This window comes from Protomyctophum bolini (genome assembly GCF_963924005.1).
Source record: "Protomyctophum bolini genome assembly, chromosome: 14".
NCBI classification, from domain to species: domain Eukaryota; kingdom Metazoa; phylum Chordata; class Actinopteri; order Myctophiformes; family Myctophidae; genus Protomyctophum; species Protomyctophum bolini.
The window spans coordinates 12,953,071-12,969,081 of record NC_137875.1 but is presented as its reverse complement, the minus strand read 5'-3'; the positions used below and the strand labels follow the sequence as shown (position 1 = coordinate 12,969,081).

Here is a 16,011-nt window from a genome sequence, read left to right as displayed (position 1 = left end):
GAATTAGTCTGTTGAATTAATTGAAGAAAAAGAAATGTCAAGTTGTTAGACGGCCCCGCTGCAGTATATTTACAGTTATTCAGAAATTATCATAATTCCATAATTCATTCCCTGAGCTCCCGCCCTGACACACACATCAACCACACACACATACACACACACCTCATCCGTTGACTCGCTGAGTCATGCGCGTGTGTCGGATGCTGTAAGCAGCTTAAGTCAACTTCATGCCTCGTCATACACAGGGCGGTGTTTACGACGATCTAAAAGCCCACGTCACGTCGCGGATCCGCCGCGTCATGAGCTTGTAGATCGACCGTTCACGCGACACCGTCGTACGACGAGGTACGACTACGAATGGGGCTTTACTTTGAATGAGTTGATGTATTCATTCATTCAGGATACACTGCACTGGATACTGCTGCTGATGCTGCTGCATGAGCAGCTATGCCAGCAACATGGTTTAAATATGTGCAAATTACTACTATATATATACTTGTCTTGTGAGGGCCTTAATGTCCCCATAAGTATAATAGAATGCTTACACCTAACCTTATTCCTAAAACGTAACTTCAGTAAACTATGCTTACGCCTAACCTTATTCCTAAACGTAACCTCAGTAAACTATGCCTAAACCTAACCTTACTCTTAAAAGTAACTTCAGTAAACTATGCCTAAACCTAACCTTCTTCCTAAACTTAACCTCAGTAAAACTATGCATAACCCTCAACTTATCTCTTTATAACCGTATCCACAGTAAAACAAATACAATAATACAAGAACCGCTGGTGGGGGCGAGTAGTCCGTAGGGGAAAAAAAAATGGGGGCAAGTTTTGGGGCGAGCCTTTTGGTTGCCTGTGTGTGTGTATTCTTTTCTTGCACACTTACCCGCAGTCCAAAGTAGAGCAGGAAGAAGACGTTGAAGGCCATATCTATCTGTAGCGTGAAGTCATGGTAGAAGTTCTGACAGGATTCTATAGGACTGTGGACAGAGAGACAGACAACCATCACAATCTGACATAGGATTCTATAGGACTGTGGACAGAGAGACAGACAACCATCACAATCTGACAGGATTATATAGCCAATGTATATACATGGATAAAGGGGTTAGAATTATTGTGATGCTGTATTAACACATTTATCTGGTGACCCCCTGGAATTCACCCAAGGGAACCACTTTGAGAACCACTGTTTTAAAGGATATCATCTGGATGAGGTTGTTGCATTGAACCGAAAGCAATAATATTTCAGTTATTTACAACCAATTTAATTGTAATAAGCCCAAAAGGAACTATAGCTATGCAATACAATGTACACTTCAGATTGTATAGGCGGGGTATTGCAACGGGGGAAAAAAAATTAGTTCACTTCACCGTGTTCAAAGTGTACGCAGATGGTAGTAGCATAGCATAGATTAGCCATTATTGTCCCAGAGGGATAGTTGGTTTTCACAGTCTGCTCAACATGGAGCACATATACTGTACATTAAGAACATTATAGCCTACAACATACAGTAAGTACATAGAATCTTCAGGGTCTACTTTCTAACACACAAACAACATATCAGCGAGGTGGTTTGTTTGAAGGTAGGAAAGTGATTTAGTTTGGTTAAAATAAGTGTTAAATAGCTCTATATTCTGATAGTAGGCCTACTCATTGCAGTAGTATCCATGTCTCTCCAGCTCTTTATTAAACAGAAAATGCTTTTTTAGGTCGGGACACCGATTGTATCCAATCAGGATTGCGAACTCATACAGGATTACAGGATGAACAAGTGCAATTGGAAGTAATGCCACAAATAGATGAGCAGACAAAAATTGGAACTGGAACACAATAAATTGAAGGTGATACATGGGTATTCTCTCCTGATTGGCTGAAAATATGTCACCCGATGTGAACCGTATAATATTGTATAATATTGCCATACTATACTGTATGTCCAAAACTGTTACTTTTCAGAATTCCAATTCAAAAATAGCAGATCAACAATCTCGTTTTAAGTTGCTACGGTTGATGCTTCTAGTAGTAGGGCAATCATTTACACAATAGACCTATTTGACTATAATTATGTCCACACCATTCAGCCTCCACAAAGCACTCATGTATAGTATATTCCCAGTGGCATTCCCCAACCTGGAGAAGGCTGCGTTCTCACACAGGGTGATGACACACGGGACTATTGCTCCTTCCAATTAACAAAGTGCCGTTCCGTGGCTGCACCTTTTACACGAAGGCAGATGATGACAAATGAGCCGTGATGCGTCCATTCTGTCACATAATCCATCTCTGCGGTCACACCGGTGATGATGAAACCATTACCTAACGGATGATGCTCTCTCTCTCTCTCTCTCTCTCTCGACAAAGCAATAACAGCCACCGACACGAACGTGCCACAGCATTCTTCATACCGTGGCTCGTACATTGAATTCCCTGCATGAGTAATGAGGCCAATCGCACAGTGGGATGAACATCAAATTATGGCTACGCTATTGCGGTATGGAGGACGAACGGGCAGACTGGCAGGTGAAATGTCCCCATACTGTATGTTCAAATCACACCGGGGAGACCATCTGACAATATCCAAGAAAGGAGGGGGGGGGTATATCTAAAAAGCGATCTAAAAAGCATCAGAGCAGAGGTGAGGAACATCCAAAGATATATCTCTGTTATGTTACGATATAGGATACGTGGTTAAAATAAAAGGGGGTTTTCATACCAAAAGCAGCTTATCTTGCATAGATAGAAACAGTAATGGCCCCATATACAACTCAATATGTCTTACAGTTCAGTTCTGTCCAGCTGCCCAACATAATATGGGGGTGGCATGATGGTGTAGATGTACTGTATGTGGCCCAGTGGCCAATGAGGCGTCTACATTTTTATGGTTCATCTTACGACCGAATGAGAAAACAACACGTTGGCGTGGTGGAGGATGACATTAGCATAGGATGACCTTTGTTACAGCACTGTGCTGATTCATGAAGTCGAACAGTATATTCATGATATCCAGACGAGCTCACAATGCCTCACAATTTATTTCATTTTTTTGTGTGCCATTTTTAAAGGAGCATTCAGTGATTTGGGTGATTTAGAAGAAAAAAAAACGGTCCGCCCCAATAACAAGATGTGCACATGCACGCACTACAGTGGGGAGACACGCAACAGGCCAACAGCACGCACACCAAGGCCCGCCCCCGCTCGATCATGATTGGCGGGAGGCCCCTCTCTATCCTGAGTGGATGACGGCTGGGCCACCGTGCCAAAAACGAAACGTTTTTTTGACCCCTGGGCTTAACTGGGAACAGGGAGGAACTCCTTATGGTCAGCATAGTAGGGAGGATTATCACAATAAAACAAAAAAAATAAGTGATATTTGAATTAAGTGAAATCACTGATTATACCTTTAATACTGTACTGTAATAAAACGCATAGTAACAAAAATAATTATATATGTGTGCGTGCGTGCATATGTGTGTGTGTGTGTGTGTGTGTGTGTGTGTGTGTGTGTGTGTGTGCACGCGTGCGTGTCATACAAGGGATGCCAGGTTGAAAGAAGGTGAGCCTCTTTGGCTTGTTTCCAGGATGATTAGTGTGGGGGCCGGTTATGGATTTGAATGATTCCATTTCGTTAAAAGGCATTTTCTCATAACGCCCCATCAGGCTGTTGACAGAGGTTAAATCGGCCGTGACCTTATCCACGGACTTAACATTGATCGGGCCTCCAGCAGTCAATTATTTACTCGCCACTCGCATGTACGTACAATTCAATGCACACAAGCTAAATGGCGTGTTGGGAGTGAGGCCGCTATGAATCACACAGCTCTGAATGCACCGTACACACTCGACTGATTAAACGCAGTGGGCGGAATAACTGTACTCGCATTTCGTCTCCGTCGGTCGGGTGAAAAACTCACATGTCCAAAACTGTTACTTTTCAGGATTCAAATAAATATAAAACAAATATATATATAGCAAAAAAAGGCATATCGACAAACACTATAGACACATCAATCAACACGTCGATTCGCGCCACGCTTAAAGCTGCCCATCAGGTTTTCTCCAAAACCATTCAAAGACATTTAACCCAAATGGGGGTTGGCAGCCAATTCAATATATTTTCGCTGTCCTTGACATGATACTGTATATTGAGCACCACTGACATAGAAACATAGGTTTTTCAGAAAACTAGAAGAAGACGTTTTTAGAATCTGCTCTCAGGTCTAAATGGGCTGTCTTTTTTTCACAGACTTAGGAAGAAAGGGAGTTGATTATATAATTCATTCTCAAACCTTTACCCACTTCAACGCCAGGTTACTGTAAGCTTAGACGCCAAGATATTTATGTAGAGCGATAACGAAAACGCCCTGATGAGGGACTCCGGTCAACCACTTAAGAGTTGGGTGGTTACATTTCTCCCAGACCCACAGTTTGATGTGCATTAAAAATGTATCTCTCCGATCATAATATACACTGTACAATCCTATGTTCATTTAACCCTATATGATGCTAGTACATCACAGGGACGTCACTTCGCCGCCGCGCTTAGAGCTAGAGGATCTGCTACTTTTGATGCTTTTGTGTGACACTGTATGATCAAGTAGGACGTACATTTACAAATAAACACAAAACATTGGAATATGGAGATATCATTTTCTGCCCACAGCGACGATATGCACCTCCTACCTTTTCTGCCCATCAGGTTTTCACCAACCATTCAAAGATGTAAGTCTTTTATTTCCCACAGACCTTGAGAATAAAGATGGATTTATTTTGACAGTGCAAGTGGCGAAAAGAGAGTAGAAAAAGAAGAGACTTGCTTGTGTGATTCCCTGTGCTGCTTTCCCTCACACTGTCTGAGCAAATTCTTTCTGTTTATACAGCCTCAAGAAGAAGAACGCCATTCAGTAAAAACCAAAGGAGACACCATTACCATCGCCCTCATTTGAGGTGCCTCGCAGGCGCACACAGCTTCACAATTTGTTATACCAGCTTTAATGTTCACTTTTAGTTAATCCACATAAACTCTAGCATCCCTATTATGGGGAGAACATTTGGCCCACAAAAATGTATAGCCGATCTACATCATGCCCTGCTGCCTCCAGATTGGAGGCAGCTAGTACAGAGCCCTGGGGTACCCAGGTCAACCCAAGTATATCGTCTCTGTTACTTTGCAGGATTCAAATTCAAGATCTGCTACTTCCCAATGAATGTCCAAGAATTTTCCAGAATATGTAACCCAATGTCCAGGCCTACTGTATATAACAATCAATCATTCAGTGCAATAATGAGTCTCTTATATGTGAAATGCCCAAAGACAGGCAGTGTAGCAACAATAAAGCATAGACTATAGAATGCTCTAATTATATTCCAAATTTTGTGCCAAATCTTTTGCTACACCACCTGTTATTTCTGTCACCTACTGGTACACATTAGGCTGCAATCGTGCTGCCCAGCGACGTATGTCAATGGGAATTTAATCTTTTTGTAGGACAAAAATTGCCGATTTGCTCGTCTACATATGATGTAAATGGCATTTAATGTTTGTGTTAGGACAAAAATCTACACAAAAACCTCCTACCTCAAAAACACAAGATATTTAGTATTTACTGTATAAGAAGATAGTATGATTCACTGTAATATAAACTGTGTGTGCATGGAGCCATGACTCGACACACACACACACACACACACACACACACACACACACACACACACACACACACACACACACACACACACACACACACACACACACACACACACACACACACACACACACACACACACACACACACACACACACACACACACACACACACACACACACACACACACGATAATCAGCTCGTCTCTTTTGGAACATTAGCATTGTTTATGCCTCAGAGATATAAACGTATGAATAGGCATACAGTAATTAAGTCTATATATAGACACGGGCGCCCTACTTTCACAATGTTCACAGTCACCTACTTTTCAGGGGGGACCCGATGGCACTTATCGCCATGGAAACCAACGCAGGAACACAAACACGTCACAGCTGAGACCCCCCCCCAACCCCTCCCTCCCTCCCTTCCCCGGTTTGATTACTTTAAATGGCTTCTCTGTAAGCCAGTTGTTCTCAAAACTTTTTCATGTCAAGGACCCCCACGTTTTTATGATTTTTTTGGTACTGTATCTGTACATTATGTTGCTATGGATAACAAGTTGCTGCTACTGTAGATGTGCAGTCTGTGAACAACCGTTGGCAGGTTTCGTGAGAAAAAACAACCAGGTCTGTTAAAACCGTGAAAACAAGCCCAAAATAGCAAAAAGAATCTCTCCCTCTCTCTCTCTCTCTCTGACATACTGTAAGTGGGTGAAACATGAAGGGGAAATATATTGTGTATAACAAAGAGTGGAGGAAAGCGAGTTGATTAAAGCAACTTGATTCTCAAACCTTTACACACTTCAACCCCATGTTACTGTAAGCTTAGACGCCAAGATATTTATGTAGAGCGATAACGAAAACGCCCTGAGGGACTCCGGTCGACCACTTACAGGGTCGGGTGGTTACACTTCTAAGACCCATAGTTTTATGTGCATTAAAAATGTATCTCTCGGACTATAATACACTATACAATCCTACATAATGGAACCACATGACCCACCCAAGTACACCCCCTGGACATGACGCTAGTACATCGCAGGGACTTAGCCCCAATACGACCCTTGATGCTGAGTGCCAAGCGAGGAACAAGCTAACGACGTGGTCGCCAAATAATCGCCTCCCATCCATTTCCTCGTTGGAGAATTTTCTACATAGACTTGCCAAGCTTCTGCGTGCGTAACAGAAGTTACGGAAGGAACGTTCTTTTCCACCAGCACAGCGGCCGATATGAAGACAAAGGGGTTGATCCCCTGGTTTCAATGTCACTTCACACGGCGCTGCGATCACATGGGATCCCCATGAGCACATGCTGCCCAGTGTCCAGCAGAAAATAGATCTGCTGCCCTCAGCTCTCGTTACTCCTTAAGCCTGGGCATGACCTGGAGTTACACACAGAGAGAAGAGAGAGAGAGAGAGAGAGAGAGAGAGAGAGAGAGAGAGAGAGAGAGAGAGAGATGGTTCCCAAAGGTATTGGAGAGCATTTGTCTTCTCTCTTTCCTTGGTCACATATAGCAGCACACAGGTTTGGTTCTAGGTCACATACGTATGTGGGTCTCAACCTTCTCTGGATCAGGGCCCAATCTCAGAAGCAGCACTATGACTCACTCGCTGTCAGGCAGAAACCACTTATCTCCATATTCTAACTTTTTTGAGTGCCCCCCCCCCCCCATAAAATGAACGCCCTATTTGATCATACTAGTAGCAAATCCACAAGCTGACTTTTTTGCTACTAACACTACAGATGTTTTCCAAATCGGTCACGTGATCAAGATATCTTTCTTGGTTCCAATTGGCTACGACTACCTTCTGATGATTACTGGGGCCCTGGGTAGGCAACCCAGCCTGGCGGACACCTGTGCTCAGAGGAGCACACTTATCTAGTTCATACTACAGTTTTCTAAATATTTGAAAGATTATCCAGTTAAGGGAAATTGAATCCCTATTGTTTACAATGGGGAAGGTGCCGCGCAGCGCGTGGCTTCCTCGTTCAGTCTGTTGTTGTGATCGCCACTTTAGAAATAATATTTCAACATTTTAAAGTGGATTTTCATGACAAGCAACTCAGCTGTCGGTGCAGTGGCTGTTCAAAGGTAACTTTAAACTTAGGCAGGGAAGCCTGAAAGATGATCCGACCATCTCACAATGAACCTGTTAAAGGTATCTTCAGTGATTTCACTTAATTGAAATATATATATATATATTTGATAATACTCCCTGACCATAAGGAGTTCTTCCCTGTCCCCAGTTAACCCCTGTGGTTGTTTTTGGCTAGAGGGCCCAGCCTTCATCCAATCAGGATAGAGAGGGGCCTTCCTCCAGTCATGATCGAGCGGGGGAAGGCCTTGGTGCATGTGCTGTTTGTTGGTTGGTCAAAATTGGTCTTTTGACCCTTTGCTACAACCTCTGTCAAATTTTCCTTGGCTCCTTGACTCTCTTGAAAAGTAATTAGAAAATTTCTATAACGCTTGAATAGTTTGGTCTTCTGGCCTGCTAGGGAATTTATGTCTTTATAAACGATGATCAGGGATCTAGGGTTCTAGGCCAGATGGCAATTGCCAGGAGATTCAGGGGCTTCACCGCAGAACTGTGCTCATCCTGATTGAGTTGTGTGTGTGTGTGTGTGTGCGCGCGCGCGCGCGCGCACACACACGCACACGCACACACACACACACACACACACACACACACACACACACACACACACACACACACACACACAAAAGTGCCAATGTTCCCATCTAGAGACCACCGGATAATCAGCAAAGACCTCAGAACATCGCACGTTTAATCCAAATCATGGAGAGCTCCGTAGATTTCGAGTTATTCAGCTTTTTAGTCAGCCTATATAAAGGGAGGTGAACGGCAGCATAGTTGCACAATCCGGTCTAGGATCGCTAAAGAAGGAAAGGCCAAGCAAAAATAAATAAAAGAATCAGCGATCCGGTTTGATATCAATAATAAAGGTTATCAGACGGAACGTTATGCCAGAAGCAGTTGCCGGTTGGATTCCAACTGGCGGAACCTTCTGTCAGAAGCAGGAAATTTGTTAAGTTTATATATATATATAATATATATATATAAAATAAAACTTTTTCCACCAGTGCACCAGTGCCTCCAGTCCTCAGTGATAACCCTCTACATCAGCCTGTGTTTGACCTTAATGTTCCATTTCCTGGAGCAAAGAGAAAGGTTGATTTACCAGGAAATAACAACAACAACAACAATAGAGGGTATGCACATGACATCATCATCATACCCAGAAGTTACACGGGAACGCCTACTGAGTGGCAAAAAACCCTTCTTTCTGGTCTCAATTTGGCCACTATTGGGTCACATCTTGGTTCCATTTTATTTCTCGCTGCTTGTGGGCACCATAGACTGTAAAGGTACCGAAATAGTATTTCGCCATCCGCCGCTAGGTGGGGCTGCGTAGTTCATGAATGTGCGCGCAGCCAGTAGGAGAGGAGGGGGGGGGGGGTCTGTCAGGAGAAAAGCAGGGCAGGTTGGCACATCGGTGATTGATTCAGGTCACGGCACCATTACTAAAATAAGAGTGAGTGGTGGCACGTGCAAGGGCAATACACACATAAAACCTCCCTGTGTAGGGGAGCTAAAAATACCCCCTTTCCATTTATATTCCCCATTAAGCACTCTAAATACGGGTCATTCACAGAATAATCACAAACACTTACATTGCACTCTCACCAAAAATGCTATGGAGACTGTAAATGGAAACAACATACTGTTGCTCTTATCTATTTTGAAATGTATATTCTTCAAATGCCCTTTTTGCTTTCCTTTTGCACTTTCTTTTGTTGTCATCCTGTCCAGTATTATTTTCTAGACTCTCCTGGCTGCTACACTCCCTCTGCCAACCTGGTTAGAGCAACGGACTGACCTCATGCTCCCTTCACTGCATGAGGAGTCCAAGCTTCTTCTTTTCACCTGAAAGGGGGGGAGTTTGCCCAGTTGGACATAGCGTGGGGAGGGAACACGCTATTCCAGCCAGTTCCTTTCCCCTCCATCAGGCGCCCCAGCTGGCCAGGGGCTGGCAGTTTAGAGACCAGGATTGTTGCATGTTTTTTGTGAAGGAACCTACCCTAGGGGATACGGGGAGAGCATGCAAACTCCACACAGAAAGGCCCTTTCGCTAACCCCACCCAGGGTATGGGCACTGATGACGTGGAGGAGAGAACACGCCCCCAGCTTTTAATGTTTTGTTTATAGCGTTATGAACTGCGCTTGTTGAAATGACCATAAGTTGGTTAGGGGGATTTTACTATCTCCTTTTGTCAAGGTTTTAACTTGAATGAATCAGTTTCGCACAAGTAATGTTCTGCAAGAGAACATTTTCTACCTGACAATCTTTCTTTGTTACTAGCTATGCAAAAGCTACCATGTTAGCAAGGCCAAAACGACACACCACATCACTTCTGCCTTTCAACTAAAAAAACAATTAAGATATAAAAAGCTGAAGTTATTTGCTGGTGTGCAGCAGGCAAAGCTGGCATTCCTTATCAGAAAACCGATTAAGGTTCGCAAAGCCAGTGGACGCCTGAGCTGGCATGTTCTATCCGTCTTTTAACTCATGCGGTCGTGGCTAAGATTGCCTCTCAAATATCATAGCCAAGCACAATTTGTTATGCTCAGCTGATAAGGAATGGCTGTTGTTTCTCAGTGTGGCATTAGTGGAACAACACAAACCTGCAGCTCATATTCAACGTACAATTCAAATTCATCCGATTACATTTAGGATAAGGCGAGTAAACAAAAGACCATTTGAATGCAAGGAACGTCTTGTCATTTTGTGTGCCAGGAAAGAAAATTCTGCCCTACTACAGTGGCAGGCAAGCGGCAGCAATAATATCTGTCTGGGAAAATTTCCCACACGCTATATGTCTATAATTGAGAATCGACCCACATCTGAAGAAGGCTTTATATTCATGTTGAGAGTGAAGGACAGGCAGAGCTCCTGTTCTATAAAAGAGCTTGTTTATCCTTCTTCAAAAAGGGAGTATATTATGCTCTCTTCCCTACTCCTCGGTATGAATGAGTGATTTTGTTTGGTTATTTATTGTCTTGTCTATTTCTAACTTTGCTTTGTTCCGACACCTGTTTGAACTTGAATATGCTCTCTGTTTAGTTTTTAGTTTCCTTTTGGTGTTTTTTCATTTGACACACAATAAAAACTGTTGTTTTTATTGTCTGCAAAAAACAATAAAGAAATATACTGTATATATATATTTTTACACCTTTTAATTAACTACTGCAAGTGCAACTGTCCGGATGCTGCCTGCACAAAACGATTACACAAAGCATTTCAATATGCACCTCCTACTGTGTATTCGATTACACACAGTTCCCTTCAGATGACTTCATCCACGGGTAGTTTGTCACATTGAATTTCTGACTCCAAGTTGGTTGAAAAGCTGTGCCAATACAGTTCAGAATGTCTTGTACAGTAAAGGTTGTCATCAGGGATTGAGTGAAGGCTATGCAGTAACTTGAGCATGCGTTTCACGTGCCGACATTGAGATCAGACTTTTAATTGCTCTTACAAACTTATGAAAGATTCATGTACAGTCAAAACTAGGTATTAAACATGCAGTTGTTGACTTGCCAACATCATTCAAGTTCTGTTTAGTCAAGCTTTCATAATTGGTGCATGACTAACTAATGGAAATACATTTACCTTGAGGAATGAAACCTACTGAAGGATTTGAGAAAGCACTCGCCCCATCAATAGGCTAATGCCAGCTGGCATCAAAGCTACATATTACTGATCTAATATTGATGTTGTTTTGGATACTAGATCATTTAAGCACCACTTCCCACGTAGGAATGTGGGTTTGACAAGGACCAAAGGAGGAACGTGGTACCTGCCTACCTGGTAACCGCATAACCTGTTTTGTGTTTTTTTTTTCATTCATTTTTCATTCATTGTACAGTGGAGAGAGAGAGAGAAACAGGGAGAGAGTCTGGGAGTGACACGCAGGACTTGAACCCGGGACGCACTGTCCACCACTCCACTGTGGTACTGTATGCAGTTATTTCTAAGCTTTAAGGTATATGTTAGAATAGCCTAATGTTCCGTTTGTATGCAAAGAGTTGTGCTGTTGCAGACATCAGAAAACAGAATAAACCTGCACACTCATCTGCTCCAATGTAATTTATTGACGAGCCAAGGCTCTTCATCAGGCCAAGAGTTTTGACCTGATGAAGAGCCTTGGCTTGAAAATAAATTACATTGGAGCAGATGAGTGTGCAGGTTTATTGTGTTCACTGTCACTTCCCAAACCAGCACCTCAACTAAGTGATGTGCGTATATTAGATTAGTTTTTTGCTGTTGCAGACATGCCTGTCCCCCAGCAAGCTTAAATATAAAATGTAATTAAATAAAAACTTTCTTTCAAACAAGATTTCAATTATGTGATTATCTGTTTTATTAATGCGAGAAGAATTACACCAGGTTAACTTTGCTGGAATTGAAAGCCTGCAGTCTCTATTAGCTTGGATTCCCCCCTCGCGAATGTCACTGGCAGGCACTAGGCAGGTTTCTGAACTGTCCAAAGCCCTCCTCTGAGACAGAGTAAGTAGATAAGCATTGTACCATATTATACTGTACCAATTACAGATAGGTTGGGAATGGGCGAATGCATCCTTTAAGTACAGTACTTATAGTTAAAGCTAGTTACTTCCCACCACTGCAAGGCATTGCACTTGCCCTGAAAGGGAGAGACCTTCATATGAGCTGCCCTTCATCACCATAAAAGACTGCCAGGCATCTCTGACTGCTCAACCATATTCCTCGCCTTACCCCATTAATTAGTCATTAAGCATTAGTCACTGTTTCTCTTTTTTTCTCTCCACGGCTGTCATTGATCGCGCTCCAATGATAGAGTTACTGACACTGGCCGCCATGAATAAGATCTCAAGCATGCAGCCTCTTTGGCAAAGAAGGCCCTTACCTTTTTTGGTGTGAGACGCACACGCACACACACACACACACACACACACACACAAATTGAGGGAATGTCTGTCATACCCTGCTGTAACCGGCTTTGCGCCTCACTGCCTTGACCACTTGATCTGACGTTGCACACAGCATTGACCATTGCGTTATGCAGGGCGTCTCGAAGCCCTTTTTTCAATTTAACAAACTGGACGCTGTTAGCGTTTTCCACCAATTCTGTGCAACTATCAGCCCAGTTTCGCCCTTACCGCGGATGCATGGTTGCGTTAGACCATCATTAGTTTCCTATCAAATTGTGTTCACTTTCAGCTGTAACACACAGGCATAATGCAGCAGATGTGTCGGAAGCCCAGTTTCATAAGAACACAGACACGACTCGACAGCGACGCGGTACCTTCACTTTCTAACAACACCACAACGACAGACGGATATCATTCACTAAGGACGCCCAGTCACAGTGAATGAACGCACTTGCGTTCAGCGCACCACCAGCAAGCACTATATCGGTGCTGCTCCCACCGAGTGGTTAAGAAACTGTTGGACGACCTAAAACACTAGGTGGGGTTCCTGTGTTGTGTTGTAACAACTTAGGCGTCTCTACAATGTTTGCTCATTGACACAAACGAGCACATCTTTCCTAATTTGCCATCTCACCAGTCACCACGGGTCAGAAAGTACATTCTTTCAAGCATTGTCGCACCGACAGACCACACGAGCTGTGCGCCACAAATAACATTGGGATGGTCATGGTGTGTACAGTGTGTGACAGAGGGAGAGAGACCCCAGGAAGACTAGCGACCACTTTGTGGAAGCTAATGGGGATCCTAATAAAGAATAAAGAGATGTCTATAAGTCAGAGGAATACACAGACCCCCCCAAGGGACCAGAATAATAATACATACATCAATATTATGATCTATTAAATCGCATTACCCACACTGTACATACGTTGGTGTTCATATGTTCGAACAGGTAAGGACTTGTTTATTTAAAACCAGGAAAAAAACAACACTCACATCAATATGTTGCCCAAAAAGATATAAAGAAAGTGAGACAGCCAGACGGACAGCCAGACAGCCAGAAAGATGGCAATAGGGACAGACAGAGTTGGATGCACAGTGAAGTCACAGTGTGAGAGCTGGAGAGAGCTAGTATAAAGTGGAGCAAGGAAAGAGGGCATCCCTGCCTCTCTCTCTCTGCAGCACAGAGACACAGTGGTGTGGTGTGCCGTCCTACATAACTGTTTGTTTCACTGGCAGGCACAGCAGCCAGCGGCGAGGGAGAGAGAGAGAGAGAGAGAGAGAGAGAGAGAGGCAGGAAGACATGAGGGATGAGGTATTAACAGACTGGGATGTGGGTTGTAGAGGACGCTGTGCTGAACGCTGTGTTGTGTTGCCAGATTTAGCAAGAGAAAACAAGAGGCCAGGTCCACGAAAACAAGACCAAAAAGAAGCGACTATCAGGCAGCACTCTGAACCTATACAGTACATCGGCTATTTGATCTACAAGCTCACAACGTGCCGAGATGAGACACATTAGCGACTTTAAGCAACGACGGCTACGGCTGTCGGATACGGCAACCTGAAATGGATCAGTGCTCGATACATAAACCTGCTCTCCGTCGCAGCCCTTTCTACTATGGGAGAACCTACACTTCCACGTAGTGTCTACAACGCCATGTCATAACCATGTTTATTGAAATTATAGCTGTCATACATTTACACCGATTGCTCCATCACCTCTCTTATGCTGTGTAATGTGTTAGAGATACCACTAATACCATATGTCATATTAACCACCATGTTTATTAAAACGGTTTTAGAATAACACAGATTGCTCCAGCACCTTCCTCTTTCCACTGCTGATCATGTCCAGCGCATGTAAGAATTACATGTCGTTGCTTAAAGTCCCTATTGTGAGCTTGTAGGCTACATCTGCACTTTAGAAAAAGGCCATGTAAAAGCAATCCAAAAAACTACTAATATTTACAAGGTACTTTACAGAAAAAACAAGCCCAAAATCACTCATAAGCAGTGACTGGTGCTGCTGTGCTGTGCTGTGCTGTGATGTGCTGTACTGCGCGCTCTGAATCAAAATAGCATCATCTTGGCAACTAAATGCCACACTGCAGAATAGAGAGAGCGAGAGAGAGAGAGACAGAGAGCGATGTGATATGAGCCATTCATCATCATCAACGCAACACTGCATTGAATATAAATGAAGGGACAAGAATGCGGACAGACGGTCTAGCGGTTAACAAAGTTAGCAACTGTAATTGCCATCCATTCATGCTGCTCCCACGGTAACTAGAAAGGGTTGTCAACTAGGAGTCCTGCCAGTCTACGCTGGTCCCTCGCCCGCTCTCACTTCTCTGGTGCTAGTCTTCTCTGAGAGCTGTGTGTGTTGTTGTGGTGGAACGTTGCAACACACACCCCTCCTGCTAGGAAACGCCCGCCTGCAGGAAAAGGATGGGGGAAAACTGCTTTTCTAGGAGGACCTACTGGCTGGCTGGCCACGTTTGTCTGTCTCAGCTTCACTGAGGCAGACATAAAAGGCTAGTCTCAGATCAGATCATCAGACCCCCACACAGTTGCTTCCTCTGCATGTAGTCTTGCACAAATTTCAAATGTTTCCGGTCATACAGTCTGGAGCACGTGGAAGCTCTGAAAATGAGTATGCCTCCTGCACACTTCCCTTTGGTCTTTACAGTCATGCAAATCTATCATAATATAAATCGAAATCATCTAAGCATAATATAGCTTGCTGCTTAGCAGAAATAGATATTTAAAATAAATAATGTAAAGATATTTTACATTTCATTTTGTGAATGGAGATGCCAAGCATCCTTGCTCGGATTTTGGGAGGTGTAGTTCCAGACTCTATATAGCATAGATTGTGGAATAGTTGTATGGCTGCGCGAGACTACTTCCTATGCGAGCTGAAGGTTTTGGAGGATCCATCCAACTGCTTTTGATCACATTGTTGTTGTCGGGCAGAAACCTCTTATCTTATACTTTTATATATTTTTTCATAAATGAATGCCCTACAGCGTTAGCGATCATACAACCTACTACAGTTTGCACTACGTGCTTGGCCCGCTCATAACTAGAGGTGTGCGTAGTTGAGGCAAGTGGCAGCGTTGTTTTCAGCACTGTCCACTGGACTAATTCAGACAGACAGACAGACACAGACAGACAGACTACAATAGTTTCAGCCGTGCATCACGAGACGCAGACAAGAAACTAATTAAGACCATTAACGGGATGACAAAGCTAATCGATGTGTGCGATCATTAACATTTCCCTGGCGACAGCAATAAAGGTCATATGAAGAGCATCTGGATCCTTTTCAACAAGGAGGGAAAAGTGTGTGAGACCTCTCTCTCTCT

General features: G+C 43.4%; 1 protein-coding gene across 11 annotated transcripts in view; it reads right to left on the bottom strand.

The window, feature by feature from the left end:
* LOC308328683 (calcium-activated potassium channel subunit alpha-1a) overlaps window positions 1-16,011 on the bottom strand; it is a 223,450-nt gene that overhangs the window by 103,033 nt on the left and 104,406 nt on the right. For all 11 annotated transcript variants that reach the window (XM_080782710.1, XM_080782713.1, XM_080782716.1 and 8 more), the window contains exon 4: window positions 889-982. In XM_080782710.1, coding sequence (XP_080638836.1) covers window positions 889-982 — 94 coding nt within the window. The remainder of the gene's footprint in view (window positions 1-888; window positions 983-16,011) is intronic.